At 37.7% G+C, this 16890-nt stretch overlaps 2 protein-coding genes across 2 annotated transcripts in view; one reads left to right on the forward strand and one right to left on the reverse strand.

Annotated features, from left to right (window-relative positions):
• The first annotated feature begins 12549 nt into the window (after positions 1–12549).
• Positions 12550–14058, forward strand: LOC104940934 (asparagine synthetase [glutamine-hydrolyzing]-like). The gene is made up of 2 exons (XM_010765951.1): positions 12550–12774; positions 13384–14058. The coding sequence occupies exons 1-2, from the start codon at positions 12565–12567 to the stop codon at positions 13594–13596; spliced, it is 423 nt and encodes a 140-aa protein (XP_010764253.1). The 5' UTR covers positions 12550–12564; the 3' UTR covers positions 13597–14058.
• A 901-nt stretch (positions 14059–14959) lies between these two features.
• The window catches only part of tac1 (tachykinin precursor 1), a 7034-nt gene continuing 5103 nt past the window's right edge, over positions 14960–16890 (reverse strand). Inside the window, exons 4-5 of the mRNA XM_010765952.1 lie at positions 15933–15989; positions 14960–15389 (exon numbers count right to left, since the gene is read on the reverse strand). Coding sequence (XP_010764254.1) covers positions 15343–15389; positions 15933–15989 — 104 coding nt within the window. The 3' untranslated portion in view covers positions 14960–15342. The remainder of the gene's footprint in view (positions 15390–15932; positions 15990–16890) is intronic.

Below are 16890 nucleotides of genomic sequence, written 5' to 3' on the forward strand. Positions count from 1 at the left end.
AACCAGAGATGGAATATAGATTGCATCACTTGAAATGGGGAAATATGACCAACACGTACATGTATATATATACACATCCAACACAAACATGTACAACAGTTGCACAGAAAAACTAATCTCAGTACATGTCCAGTAATTCCTCTTCTATTGACTGTCAGAAATTGCACTCTGATGACCTTCCAGCCACCCTTTTTTAGATAAAAAAAAAAAACACATAACTTGAACAGGTCACATGCAGACCATATGCTTCCATCTATTCTTGCAAATGTAACCATCTCAAGAACAGAGATTGGTTTTAAAATGCCAATCATGTTGTAGCAAAGTGCTCCTTTGACAACCACAGACTGAAACTTATATTTTTAGAAAAGCCTCCTGCTTTCGTTAGGGCATGAAAAGCACATCTCAGAGAAAGAAGTCCAGGGGAAAAAGAGAAAACCATGGCTGTCTTTCACTGTTGACTGCAGAGATGTATGTGCAAAGCAAAGCCCAGTGCCATCATCTAATACATTTAAAATCACACCAATTTTGCCTGACAGCGTAAACTGCAATATGCACCCCAATAACATCGGTCTGAATTGTGGAAATCGCCGCAAAATGATCTGCATCAAGTCCAGTGCCACAAGCTGCTTCAGGGCTGATTGGTGAGGGTACTATCCAATCAGCACATAGAATGAAACACACCTGAGCCCAATTCCCTGATTACAAGACTTGCTAGCAATTAATTAATTCAGATATCCAAGTCCACTGGCATGCACGGAGACCACATCCCTGTAAGAAAGTCCCATAAAACATCGCTATAACAGTTGTGCTTCCCAGAAAGTTGGCAACTTAACAACAAGAAGTCACAGAGAGAAACACACAAACCGTGACTTGATTACACAGCCATCATAGTGCGAAATAAATTCTACTAAAGACAGGTGTCAGCGAATATGCGGTTAGAATTTGCGATGGGGAGATTGCATAAAGAGCCCATGGTGGCCGATCCCTAATAATGCTACATTGTGACAAATGTGTATTGAAATCAGTAAGAGAGCTAGTAACATTAGCTGTTAGAGTGATGATTCATAGTAGATTGTTAAAACTCTTGATGAAAATGCTTTGCGGACTTGGCAGAGGCAGATTTACAGCTTACAGCTAGATTAATTCAAATGTGTTTACTTTGCACAATCTCTTTCCGAGGTGTGTTTGTGAATGTATACCTGGCTTGTTTACCTTCGGATTTTCCTCAGATGTTCCCCCTCACACAAAAGATTGCCTTAGACATGTTCAATATAAGGCAATTTTCCATTGTGCCTCAACTTCTCTCCCTTATGACATCTTGCCTTTTTTTCTGATAAGCTTGAGCTCAAGGGCATTCATATCACTATTTTTTTACCCTCGACACAGCAAAATATAAAAAGACTTGACAAAATTGAGGATTCATGATATGCAAATGTAAACAAAAACACTTGCTAGTTTGACACTTTATTTGTAGCCAATTTAAACTCACTAATATAGGGCAAAGAAAGTGTTCTCGATTGGCTAGCCTGAATATGTGCAATAATAAAAAAAATGTTTAGATATAGTAGAGTCTGTCACCGGGTGGCTCTCTGATTGAATCCCAGACCTGTTCTCAGCAGTAACTCCTCCACTCTTGCAAGCTGTCACTTGAACTCACCTTGCAAGTTCTCTGCTAGCTGGAGTTAACTTGCAAAAAGGAGAAATCAAACTAAGCGCAGCGCAGCGCCCAGAGCCTCTTCACATCTCCAGACGAGAAGTCCATCTCCTTCCCCCAAAGCACTGCATGCCTGACGGATCTATTTCCCTCTTTGTCTTCCTGCTCTCCATGTCCCTTCTTGTCTCTACCCTTTGAAGTATATAAAACACATTTTCAAACTTAATAATATCATACAAAAAGCCTAAAGCTATGCATCATTTCCATAAAGCACCATTTCACACTTACATTTATAGTTGAACCATGAACCAAAGTTGACCAAAATTGTTATACTTTAATGGTGTGTGTACAAGTCAGCAGATAGAGTTTCCTTTCCTGTATCGACAATACATACATTTGTTTTTGTATAAAGAATTTATGCATGTACATCAAAAAGCCCTGTTCCTAGCATGATGGAAATACTATGCGTTTCTCATGTATTAATATTAGGGATTATACATCGCGTCATCACTCATTAATTTAATGTTTTCTTATGCTGCTATTTTAGACTCTTAAGAGGAGAATAATTTTCCGTGAATATACGGAATGCCTATTTTTATTTTACATTTTGTTTTTATTTATAGACCGACATTTCAAGCCAAGCAAAGTGCAAAAAAACGTGGGATGGACAATTTTTAGGACGATTTTCTCTGTTATTCTTTATTTCAATTGAAGTGACTGAACAGCTCGTCAAAAAAGAAAATCGATTTAAAGTGCTAAAGAAATGACTGATCCCAGAGATGAATGTGGACTTCAGAAAAAGCATGCTGACATAACTCTTGATAACATTTTTTTGAAAGTCACTTGAATGTAACAGCAAATACTACTGCTTCAAGTTTCAGCTTTGTGTTAATTTCAGTAAATATTGCAAATTAATTCACTCAGAGAATGTGTTCGTTTGTGTTTGTTTACTTTGGTTTATTTTTGGAAGTGAGGAGGGACCAACACATATTTTTATTTGCCAACGAGGGGCCGGGAAAACTTTGGAAACATCAAAATGAACATTAGAGTTCACCCAAACACTGTAGTCAAACCATACACATACTGAACTTCTGTCCAACAGAACATGTTGGTGGACTCAAAGATTGTGCTATCACCTCTTGAGAAATGTTGCCAATCTTCTTCTCCATGATGGGAGATGTTGTCCTTGTGAGTACAGGAGAGTTCTTTTACACACAAACACACCATGATTCAAACCCCTTTCCATTACCTCCCAGAGGAGTTAGACAGATAATGAAGTCAGCAGTCGTAGACATAACTACTGGTCCTTCAGCGTAAACAAGTCACTGTCACTTCTGCTTTAGAATTCACTTTATTCTATCAAGGGTGTCCTTTGAAGCAGTCTGAAGGTTTTAAGGTTGGCAACCTAGAACAGCTTGAAAATTTACTTGACTTCAATTGACAGCAGATACAAAATAAAGAGTAGTGTAAGGGCAGCAACAACAAACACACCGGGCATTTACAGAGAGAGACAGACATCTGGCATCCCTTTCAAATGTAAGTGTATTTTAGAAATGAAAGGTCAATATCTAGTGCCTCTCACATTCATCCAAGGTGAACCACATAACTGCTCTCAGAGGCTACAGTCTACGGGGACTATACCAAGTGATATCACAGAAGGTGCCTTTGGAATAGTGTCTTCCACAGTTGGTTTTAACCAGCCTTTTACGCAACACTTCCTGTCAGTCATCTCAGTCCTTCACTTTTTCTGGATATGAAGCCATACCAGAAGGCAACAGATGCCTTCATGTGTTTGTAACAAGCCAACAAATTAGCATGAAATAAATGACTTAGAGGACACACTGAAGGAGCCAGCAGAGAAAGAAGCAGGCCAAATGAGCAAAAGATCTGGTTGATAAGTTAAAGGTAAACAGTGAATTTATAAAAGATGGCATTTTTGTGAAGGTGAACCCTCTTTTGCTTCATCTGTTTCTCTCTGTTTTAGCAGAGCAACCCTCTGTTAGGATTTTCCAATTTGGGTATTAGGCCTGTCAAAAACTATTCTTATATCTGCCATTGTCACCCAAATTACCATCATTCTGTATCAATCAGCCTCTCTCTCATAATGTAATCTACTGTTGCAGCTGCCTCTACCAACACTGCATGCCTCTCTCCGTTTCCATCAGTCTGCCTCAATCAAAGATAGGTTGGAGAGCAGCCCAACAGAGTGTAAATTGATGCCTCACCCCCATCTCCTTTGCTGATTGGACTTCAGCTCTTCAGAGATGAGCACCTTCCGAGCAGCTTGAATGGTGGGATTATGGTGATTATTTGGTGGAAACTGATAGCCTGGTTCACTCTCTGCCTCCTGGTTGGAAATATGGCTACGATTAGGGAATTGCTTTGCAGGTAAAATCTTACAAAATGATTGAATAGAACATGTGAAAGTAATTTAGCACCTCATGTAATTTTTCTAAATAACTTGTTTCACTTAGTGATATAAAGATAAGATAAAAATTCAAAAGTTCTGATCAAATACCCAGATCAAATGCAACAATATTGCAGGGTTGACTATAGGCACTTTATCAAAACATTCACGTGATGAGAATTTTGATAAAACAGAACAAAAACAACCTTATTTGTGTGTACCATTCAAAACCAAAATAATACTATTCCTATATAACAACAACCAAAATGTAAGATCAAATGTTGCCTTATATCCCCATATTGATATATTGATATATATATTGCCCAGCCTTAGTTTCACTGTTTACATCTTGGTAATGTGGGTAAGCATACAACATTTGTTCTCACTTAGAAACACTAGAAGAAGAAGAAACATTATTTCACAAAGAGTCCCACAAGGAAGTTGTGTGCATTGCATCTTTAAGAATACAGTTTAGTCAATGTGATCCTGGCTTGTCAGTAATATGTAGTCTGATCCTATTATGAATACGATAGTATAAATTGGATTTGGAAAGGTTAAATTGGATGCACCGAATGAAAAGACACAGAAATGGATGACCCAACGATTGTCTTTGTTTGACCTTTCATTATCACCATCTTTAATATTGCACTTGTCGCATAAAATTGATTGCTAAACTGAGCCATTATTGCGCTGACCCTCTCTGGATGCTATGAAGTGGCTTGATTAACGAAGGACAGAAAACGTTCTCAGCCTATCATGTCTGTTTGTTAGTGGTCAGAGGTTTATACTCTCCATGTAGCATGGGTGTACAAAGAGCAAGTAATTAGCTTCAAATAATGTTCCAGTAAGCCTAATGCGCAGTAATGTTTCCTGGAATCATGAGTTGTCCTAAGTAAAGAATGCATTTGTACATCCATTTCAAGCTCATACATTTGAGCATAGAGTACAATATGATTTTATAATTGGATGTAAGTGGGCTACTATTTTAAATCCATATCCTTTACTATTGATTTGATACTAAATAGTTTAAATTCTTAATGTGAAGAGGGCTGTTCATGGTTATGATGGGCACATAACCATATCAGAAAGGATGAAATGTTCTATTTTGAAATACAGCAACCTCAATCTTATGCATATAATGTTCTTGAGTCGTGACTTTTTCCACCCAAGAAGGAGCCATGGGTTATTCGTCTTCACAGTAGAAAGCCAATGGATTCTTTATCTGATTCGGTACAGATTTCTTAGCGTAATAATTCCAAATAAATTGCAAGAAGCAGAAATGCACCACATGAAGACTAAAGAGAAGACTGTGCAAGAAACAACAGTGTAGGGGCTTCGTTCACTATAACCCAATAGCAGATGTGTTAACCAAATGAATATACGTCTGTAATATGAGAAGCAGATATTAACGGCTGTTGACAGAACCTGGCAGATTCTCAGCTTGAGCTATCTTTAAGGACTTTATTTCCTAAAAAGTGACTCGCTACAAACTTAACAACTTAAATCAGGCCATCAGGGAAAAGTGAATAAATATATTATAATGTAATTGTTTCCCACGCATGCATCCCAGGGTAATCCAAATGAGTGGCCATTAACAACAACTCGGGGTCGTTCGACAATCGGAATCGCAGTTGAGACTTTTGATATCTGAATCAGTCAAGCACATTGAAATTGGGGATTTTCTAGTGACATGTCACAAGGATGATTTGTAGTTTTCATTAGGGATGCTCTGATTGATCGGCCGCCGATCACATGACGTAAAATGATGACGTAAATTACATGCCATTTTTCTCTGTGCAAAACAAGCTCGCCACAATGGCTTCACCGGTCTGGCAGTATTTTAAGGTGTCCGAAAATGACAATAAAATATCGGTTTGCAACGTGTGTGAAGCAGAAATCCTGCAGCTCCACCCGCTGTGACGGAGCGGTGAGCGGAGCAAAACACACACTAAGAGTTAGACCTAACACACTTAGCTATTTTATCTACCTCTGGAACAAGCTGAACTAGTTATAAATATATTTATTCTTCACTGTCGGTCACTCATTACTGGATCAGGCTGTCAGGAGAGAGAGAGAGGAGGAGAGAGGAAAAGAGAGCGCTTCTGCTCATTTCTCCCGTGTTATTATCCAAAGTTAATGTAAACTTGAATAATCTACTTCATTTGAATGTAATAATTATGTTGGTTGTTGTTTGTGGAAGCGCCAGTGAATGAGCCCCATTAACTGAGTTTTAAACATCACTTTAAATGGAAGATCCCCATAGGCCCCGCCCATTCGATCGGTATCGTCCGATACTGATTCCGGCGATCGGCAATCGGGCCCAAAATTGGCGATCGGAGCATCCCTAGTTTTCATCCAGAATTTGAGATGGGCATTGTGTGCAAAATTGTAATTTTCTGACCAAGAACTACAGAGTGATACATGAACAAGAGAGATAGGTGTCTGTACACAACATTGAGCAACAGAAATTGTTAAAATGTTGCAGTTTCATTGTAGTGAGAGCAGTAGCATACCGGGCAAATAGGTAAATTAAGAACAAATGTTATTTTATTTTTAAAATAATCTATCTTTAAGACAACTTCAATTCAACATAGAGAGAGGTGAACAAACTAACTAAATCCAAAGAAGTAGATAAAAGACAAAGAAATCAGCTATCGGATCAGCTAAGGAATAACAGCCTTTATATTTACATTATGCGAGACAGATGGTGATATCTGCTCATATAATCAGCAGAGAGTTAATAAAACAAACACAATTCTCCTCAGTGAGGAAGTGACCGGGATGATTACCAATGAAGCATCGCAGTCATTGTGCACTGCAGTCACACAGCTCCAGCTGATCAGCATCAGCTGACATAAAACACGAAAAACATTCATTGGAAACAATGAGCCGTGCTTTATGATCTGATGCTCTGCTGCTACCTGATGCACATTGACTGGACTGACTGATTTCTCCCTCAAACACTGCACATCCTTCAGCCCTTATTACCTCACTGAGCCTCTAACCGTCTGCACTTTGTACATCCCAAAACTCATACTGTGTGTCTTTTGGGTTCTTGTCTGTTAAGTCCTGTGTGAATTTCTTTCTCTCCCCACTGAATCACACACTGCTAGATTCACAGGAGATAAACCTTCAGGAGCAGTGCCTATTGTACCGACAGTGTGGAACCATTTATGGGATTAATGGTCTTATTTCTCTCTGATATGATTCCCACATATTTCTTTGAGGCAGAGATAACACAGAGGTTATACAAGATTTCAATCTACAAGTCATTATCAGCGCTGGTGTCCAAAGCAAAGCGCATGTGGAGACCTCAGAATTGTATTGGCCAATTTCATTTTGAAGTTTTGTACACTGGTTTGTAAACAGAAGGGAATATACAAGAGCAAAATGGAGTAATATACCATATTTCAATGCAGTGACATTATGTTCACCCACAAAGCTGTTCACTGAGAGAAATGAATTCCAGTTTTCAGGTTGGTAAACTTAGCTCTTGAATTTGTTTTATTCCAGCATGCACTTGGTAGGCGTTTATGTTTGTGATTGATGTTGCCTAGACACCCATTTTGACTGATAAATATTCAGTGTGGGATGACATTTTTGCATTTTCTGCAGCGTGAATCAATTTCAGTGTGAAACAGTGATTATATTGGCCTGTGACTTTCTGTTCTGTCCTTTTGACCTATAATGATTAAACTTGCCCTTTGGATTAAGGACACTCTACATTTTTTAGTTGCACTTTCCCCTCTTTGTGCCTGCAACATAAATCAAACAGTGTATATCATTTGTTTGTTTTTTTAAATCAAATTATGGCTGTTTAATTAGTTGGTAACATATGCAAAAGCTAATTACGGAATATGTTGATGTTCTGAGCTGCAACCCTAGGGATGCTTTGTGTATTCAATGGATACAGTTCGGAGTTCATGGATCTGGTTTTCCACTTAGGGAAAAAAATCATGTTAGTCGCAACATCTGTAAAATAATGTTAAGTGTGGTGGTTATGAATATTAGCTCAGAAAGAATATGCAGATGACCTAAATGTAAATGCACACTACTACATATCTTTACAGCATGCACTCCTCATACCGATTGACCAAGATCACTCATATACTGAGATCAGGTTTCCCTGCAGAATCATCCCCCTAAATGTAACAATATTGTATTCTTTGTGTCTTTTGGTATTGTACTATTTTTATTTTCCTCATTCACATAAAAACTGAATTTTCCAGCCAATTTTCCAGAATGGGGAGTAGAGGCAGGTAACAAGAGGCATCTTTGAATGAGCTTGAAAAGCAGTAAAGGGACTTTTCCAGACATACACTGACAAAAGTGATCACCTTGGACTAAAATAACTGGGATGAGTATCAACACTTTCTTGCATTTTGTAGACCAAGATTATTTGGTTAATCTAGAAAATAATCATTAGTTGGAGTGCTATGGAGCTATTTCAGGGTCATAAGTTTTGATCATTCAAAAAAATACAATTTATTTGAAAGTTCAAGTTTTTATCCTGAACTTTGAAAAATACAATGATGTATTCAAAACAAAAAAAAGTATTTGAAATAATTTTTCAGGTTGAATATTATTTTGATTAAGTTCGGCAATTTTTTTGAATAATATATTTATTTTCAGATTTCACTTTTATACATATTTTGATATTTGAATCCTTATTTTTTTCAGCACAGATTTTTCATTTTCAGATTCAAAACAATTATTTTTTCAGTTTCAAATCTTGTTTTTTCAGGTTTCACATTGCTTTTCACCTTCAGATCGTTTTTCACTTTCAGATCTTTTTTTTCGCTTTCAGATCTTTTTTTTTCGCTTTCAAACTTTTGGCCCTGATATTGCTTGGGGGGCGGGGCTTACCAAAAAGTAGTTTGGCATCCTGAGTGACAGGCCTCCCTCTGTCATGTTGCCTTCATGGATGTTAGAAAACTAAGACCAGCGTCAAAGTTCCGTTAAGCGAGCTGTTGAGCATCGTAGTTGGCAACAATCAAGTACAAATAAACTGTGTTAGAATGTGAAATTACGTATCCGCAACGAGCCAGCAGGTTGTTCTGGTGGACCTGACGCCATCCCCCGCTGTCTCACGGAGAGATACCGCAGGTCCTTCCTTCCTGCAGCGGTCAGACTATACAACCAGCACAGCCCCTAGTAGACCCCGCACAAAACAACACAGACTATAACACCTCTTGTTGATAAATACCAACTATGTGCAATATTTGCAGTATGTGCAATATATATATGCCGTTGAAAACTGTGCAATATATACCTGGCTGCTAAATCCGCAGAACTGTCACAGGGTGTGTATTATGTAAAATGTGTAACTTTAAAAATATATATAATTTCTTTTTTTAATCTTTAATACTTTTTGTATGCATGCTTTAGGTAACATTAAGCTGTCTTTGGCTCTTGTCTGCTGTAACAATGTAAATGTATCCCCTGTGGGACTAATAAAGGTATTCTGATTCTGATCGCAAAAACCAAGCCAATACTATGCTGCGTTCATGGAGCTACGTGGAAGTGGGGAAGGACAACGCTTGATTGCGGATACGTGATTTCAGATTCTAGCACAGTTTATTGCTCTTATACCTTGATTGTTGCCAACTACGATGCTCAACAGCTCGCTTAACGGAACTTTGATGCTGGTATCAGTTTTGTTTACCACCAATCACGGGAGTATTGTGTATAGAAAGTGTGTAGTTGTATTTCTTGCGCTACCTAACATCCATGAAGGCATCATGACAGAGGGAGGGCTGTCACTCAGGGTGCCAAACTACTCTTTGGTAAGCCCCGCCCCCCGAAGCAATATCAGGGTCAAAAGTCTGAAAGCGAAAAAAAAAGATCTGAAAGCGAAAAAAAAAGATCTGAAAGTGAAAAACGATCTGAAGGCGAAAAAAAGATTGAAACCTGAAAAAAATAAGATTTGAAACTGAAAAAATAATTGTTTTGAATCTGAAAACGTAAAATCTGAAACTGAAAAAAACAAGTATTCAAACTATCAAAATATGTATAAAAGTGAAATAGAAATAAATATTTATTAAAAATAATTGCGAAATGAATCAAAAATATATTCAACTGAAAAATTACTGACTTCATTTTCTGTGCCCCACAAAGCTTGGCTAAAGAATATAATATGTGATTATACGGTTTACATGCCGCGTACAGAAGCACGTGCTCAGTAAACTACATGTCCCACAATGCCATCTCAATATGCCTTTTTTCTTCAGAATTTGATTTTTTTTCCAAATGTCACTTCTTTTTTTGACTTTTTTTCTCCAGATTTTGGTTTTCTTTTAAAATCATATTGTGACATCTCGCTGAAGGAGACTTGCAATTATTTACCCTAGATTTCTGCTTTTCAGACTATTTATTATGAAGTTATTACCCTACCCATAATCATCCAATGCAGAGGCAATCAATGTCATATTATATAAACACTTACTTATATATATATTATATATTTCATATATGTATTGTTGTATATAGTCTTAAAGTTAAAACCGCCTTGAGCGCAACAATAATGCTGATGTGATGAAATGATTCGACACCCCTGATTTAAATTTTATTTATGACGGTGATCATTTCCATGAACATAGTGAGGTAACTTAAGAGAAAATAATCATATGTCTCAGTATAAAGCGCTTAAAAACATGTTCATTTACTGAACAAGTGCTGCTTGTGGATGGACTTTTAACATTACATAATGTTCATTTAATGCATCAAAACATTATAATCCGACCATATAGTAGCACTATTTAAAATGATCATAATTTAATATACTTTAAGTATAATTTTATGCTCACACCTTTGTACTTTTCTTAAACATGAGTTGCGAATTAAGTAAACTTGCACCTTTAAATAAGTAAGATCTATACTGACATTTTTAATAAAAGTTATTGTATAAACTGTTAAAAAATCTATAATTGTTCAGTTCAGCATAAGTGCCGGGGATCCTAATTAATATCACAGACTATGCAATCCAACATCGGATTGAGTACTGAGTGTTATTTCTCTACAACAAAAGCTTTGTTCACATGGCTTCCACTCGGCCGAGAGTTGATTTAAAGTACTATTCTAGTTTTAATCATCAACCGTCCAAGGTGCCTCAGGTGGTCTTCTGGGACGGGTCTGCTACGTTCCGAGAGTAAGAACAAACATGGAGAAAGCAGCGTTCTAGCTATATGCTCACCGACAATCTGAACAAACTGCCCGAATCTTGCACGTCTGCAGAACAACTCATTACTATTTTAAACGAGACTGAAAACATATCTCTTTGCCGCTGCCTTTTACATTAAGCTGCTCGATACTCGTCACGCAGTATGCCCATGTTAAAATGTACTGTATACCTGTTGGGTGTTTTTTACTATCTTTCGTTGATAGTGATGCCTGTATGTTAAAATGCCACTGTATATAATGCTAGCGAATATTTATTACTGAAAAAAGCCCATCACAACTCTCCCTAAGCCCCAGTTGACTGTGTTATTAAAGGAATTGCTTTGTCTGATCCTCATGCCAAAACCCCAGTACAAAGGAAATCGCAGAATTTTTAACATTTAACAGTTCTCAACTAAGTAGATTGTTTACAAGTTTTGAAAATATACTGATGGTAGCGTGTGTCGTTGGCAGGAGAGTTGGATAAGAAGATCAACAGCACACTTACATTAANAGATATATGATACATTATGATGTGATATGCCGCGGACTGTACTTAATGTTACTCTGATCCGGTTACTTATGTTGTGGCAGATATTTAAGTAAGCTTTCTTAACGCTAATGTTATAATAGTCAGATTGCTCTGAAGATGGGAGGTGATATTCTATTAATGTTCACGTTCACACAGTCGGTGATTTTTGCCGGCCGTCTTTCCTGCAACGGCAGCTTTTCTGTATTTCCTTTCTTCTGTAATATGACTTGATCGCTTTAAACTCTGCATACTGAGCTCTGATTGCACAGCAGGCAGTGCTTTCACTGAGTTGAGCTCTTAGCCTGCAACCTAACCTGCTCCGGGGCAGGTTAGCCGCTCAGCATCAGTTACCATGGAGATCTAGCCTGCTAAAAAGAGAACCAGCTTCGTAGGACCGGAAAGCCTGAGCTTTCCCTGAAGTTAGCCGCTAAGAGAACATCCTGCTTCGTAGTATACCCCCCTGCTGTTGACTGAAATACTGTGACACTTTATCCAAACTAAAACTCTTATTTAGAAACCCGACCCTGAATGTTCTGAGCAGGAGCGGTGAACTCATGCTTGCTATTTCTTGTCGTTCTAAAAGTGATTTGTTTTTGGTTGTTTTGTTTAACCTTTGATGACCTAATCTTTTATTTGCATGAACATTGTATGCTACAATAGAAGAACCAGGAACGTTTGAAAGCTTCTTCTTCTTCTTCTCTTTTGAACATGACGGAAACTTTTGAAGAATCTATATTTTTATACCTTGAAAGTTTTTTAAAATATTTAGCTTCTCTTTGTTGTTATTGTTATTATTATTGTTTGTTTTGTTTCTACATGTTCAATAAAAGGACTAATACAGATAAATATCTTCTCTTGTTCCTCTTGCAGCACGGGGTGGAGAAGCACCTCCTGAGGGACTCGTTCAGAGACCAGGGTCTGATCCCAGATGAGATCCTGTGGAGGCGTAAGGAGGCCTTCAGTGACGGCGTGATGTCCGTGAAGAAGTCGTGGTACGTCTGTCTGCAGGAGCACCTGGAGGACATGGTACGAGACTCTTTGTATTTTACATTTAGCTGGGAGATGAAATGTCTGATGTTGGGAGAAACACAGTTCAGATAAAAAAATACAATCATTCAAATATTGACCGGGGGCATACAGCTTGTTGTTTTGTTTGTTTGTGACTGTTACACTAACTACTGTTGAATTTGACAATAACCAAATCAGAAAATAGCGCAATTTCATGGCATTTCTTATTCATTTTTTTTAATTATTCTTGTTTTTATTATAACTTTTACATAAACACTTTTATTATCTTTTTTTGTTATTAAGAATGCAATATTATTATTATTTAAATTATATTTTGTATTATTATAACCATTTTTTTGTTATTTTTGTATTAGTAATTATATTTTATTATTATTATTTTAATCATTATTATTACGATTTTTAAAATGTATATTTTTAATCTTTTATTTATTTTTATTATTATTTATTTTATTATTGAGCAAAAGCTTGTATGTTTCCAAATACCCATAAAGGTATGAAAGCAGAATTATAAATGTATTATTCTAACATAGAAAGCACCAGCCTCTAATGTTTATACTTTCTTTAGTGTGTTTATTGTTGTTGTTGTTGTTGTCCTCCTCCTCTCAGGTGAACGACGATCAGATGGAGAAAGCCCCCCAGACGTTTCCTCACAACCCCCCCCGCTCCAAAGAGGCCTATTATTTCCGTCAGGTGTTCGAGCAGCGATTCCCGGGTCGATCCCAGTGGCTCCCTCACTACTGGCTCCCCCGCTGGACGCAGAGCAGCGACCCCTCGGCACGCACCCTCGCCTTCTACACCCCCGATAAGGAGGAGCAGTGAGAGGACCCTACTTCTGACTCAGTGTGTCCGAACATCAGACCAACAGACACACAAGAAACTAAATCTCACTCACCACGACTCAGAAATCAATATAGACCTATAGATATATCGATAACCGCCAAATCGCCTGGTGTCGTACATTTTCCCTCCTTTGTTTTGAATCTGCAGGATGTGTCTCCGTCTTGAGAGCAGCTTCATATTCTCATTCTGCAGATCAGAGTTCTGGGTTACAAGCTGAAAATCAAAAGTAGACTTGAAGCTAACTACAATGTGGAAACTAGATGATCTGATATTTTCTCACGTGTTCATTTGGGTTTCAGGTTTTATATTCACGGCTGCTCTATCTATGTTTTGTGATTTCTGTAAGGACCTCTTTGTGTTCACGTGTGGGTATTGCCATTGACACTGGCTTCAGGAAGTGGACGAAGTGAAACCTGGAAATAAAAGGACATTTAATCACCATTTAAGCATTACATTTCTTTATTCGAGTTAGCTTCAATTTGTTTATTGCGAGGCTGTTTTATCAAATAATTCATTATTAATACATACTTGTTTTTAGTGCAGTCCCTTTCTCACATTATCATCTGACTTTAATTCTACTTATTTTGCTGTTTTATTCAAATTTCTGCTCAAATAAATCCACCCTTTGCCACAGATGGGTTCAAATGTCCTGCCACCGGAGGGCGCTGTAGCACTACATTTAAAACAAGAGGTAATCAGGAATTTACAGGAGGTGGACAAAGTAAAACCTGGAAATAAAATGCAATTAAATTAAAAGCCTAAAATTATGAAGAAAATGTGATAATTGTTGGCTTTTTAAGATTAAGTATTTATTTAAGTGCCGTCATTTTATCGCTTTACCATTTCTTCTACTACTAACTGTTGCTGTTAGGGGGATTTACCAATGCATTAAATTACATTTCCAGATAATTTAATAAGAAATGTAATCGAAAAATATTCATCATTTAAGTGTTGAACATTAAAAGTAATCTACATGAAGTGTACAAAGTAAAACCTGCAAAATGATATGTAATTCTCATTTTTGTCGCTGTTTTATTCTAATTTCTGCTGAAATAAATCCTCCTTTTGCCACCAGAGGGCGCTGTTACCTCACCTTTAAAACAGGTTATTTTCTAGATAATTTAATAAGAAAGAAAATTAAATGTAATCTAAACATATTCATAATTTAAGTGTTGAACATTACAATTAATCTACAGGAAGTGGACAAAGTAAAACCTGAACAAATATATCCGACTCCACTTTGTGTTGCTGTTATTCTACTTTCTGCTAAAATGAATCCACCTTTCGCCAATTTTTTAAAACAAGTTATTTTCTCACAAGGAATCACGCGCTGCAGGCTGGATTTGAACCAGTAAAGAAAATAATTTTAATATTTGTCACACACAGGTCATATCACACACCATGTGTTCAGGTGGAGGCCCTTTAAAAAGAGTGTGCTGAGTTAAAGAACAATCAGTGAAAACAGATGAGGCACTATTACAGTGACTTTGGCAGTGCAGTCTTCAGCCACTCAGCCTTTAGCTTTGACGCTCCACAACAACAGGATGGCAGGTAATGCTAACATCGAGAATCCCCCTCCTCCTTTAAAGAAACTGGCACAGGTACAGCACTGCTACGTCACTACGATGTGGAAACGGAATCTTTTTTTATTCGGCTAACAGCTACACACAGTTTGGAGAAAAAACAAAAGCAGCGTCTGGATTTTTGGGGGAGTTTTCGATGATGTTAACGGCGCTTATCGTACGTCTGTAATGTGTTCCAGTCATAGGAATCTGCAGGAAGACAAAGAAGGAGATCATTAACACACACACACACACACACACACACACACACACACACACACACACACACACACACACACACACACACACACACACACACACACACAGTACTAGTATGTTGTTTAAGCATAGGATATAGCACCGTTTAATAGCAGTGTCCAGCGTATACTGTTTGTTTCTCATTATTAAAGATTTCAGGTCTTTAGAAAACTACAGTTTCTAGAACTATTAAGAGACGCTGATTTTGTGAAATATAGAGAAAATACTTTGTTTTTACATCAAAACACGTTCATAATGTTTTAATGTATTTAAGATGTACTCACACGCTGGCGCTTCACATTTATTTACTTCTATATCATCTCATAGATCAACACGTTAAAATCTCTTCAGCTTGTGTTAACCACAGACCTTATTTCAGCCAAAAACACATTCAGAAAACCGTTGACTTCCAGATGAACCGCTGACTTATTTAGGACTCATTCCTGTACCACCAGCTTTTATAAATACATTTTGAGATATGGGTGTTTAACTTACCCGGCTCCTCTTCGCTTCTCTTCCCCATCAGTCCAACGAAAGAGTTTACTTTATGCCCTAAAAAGAAATATATACTATATAAGGGGCGGGACATCTCTAAGCTGGTTGACCAATGACAACAGAGCCAATCAGAGCAGACTGGGCTCAGACAGGGTGAAAAGATGGAGAGGACTCTTTAAAGTAGAGACACTACATACTGATATACACCTGAACATCAGCAGGAGAGGACTCTTTAAAGTAGAGACACTACATACTGATATACACCTGAACATCAGCAGGAGAGGACTCTTTAAAGTAGAGACACTACATACAGATATACACCTGAACATCAGCAGGAGAGGACTCTTTAAAGAAGAGACACTACATACTGATATACACCTGAACAACAGCAGGAGAGGACTCTTTAAAGTAGAGACACTACATACTGATATACACCTGAACATCAGCAGGAGAGGACTCTTTAAAGTAGAGACACTACACACTGATATACACCTGAACATCAGCAGGAGAGGACTCTTTAAAGTAGAGACACTACATACTGATATACACCTGAACATCAGCAGGAGAGGACTCTTTAAGTAGAGACACTACATACTGATATACACCTGAACATCAGCAGGAGAGGACTCTTTAAAGAAGAGACACTACATACTGCTATACACCTGAACATCAGCAGGAGAGGACTCTTTAAAGTAGAGACACTACACACTGATATACACCTGAACATCAGCAGGAGAGGACTCTTTAAAGTAGAGACACTAAGGTTCAAATTGTGTTAAAATGTAATTTTGAATTAAGTAATGTTCCCTAAATGAGATTGACAGCTGATGGAGCCGCTGTCAATCACAGTAATGGACTGTAATATGATCAGTGTGTGTGTGTGTGTGTGTGTGTGTGTGTGTGTGTGTGTGTGTGTGTGTGTGTGTGTGTGTGTGTGTGTGTGTGTGTGTGTGTGTGT

The sequence above is a fragment of the Notothenia coriiceps genome, unplaced genomic scaffold (genome assembly GCF_000735185.1).
Source record: "Notothenia coriiceps isolate Sejong01 unplaced genomic scaffold, NC01 NC01_scaffold00002828, whole genome shotgun sequence".
Taxonomy (NCBI): domain Eukaryota; kingdom Metazoa; phylum Chordata; class Actinopteri; order Perciformes; family Nototheniidae; genus Notothenia; species Notothenia coriiceps.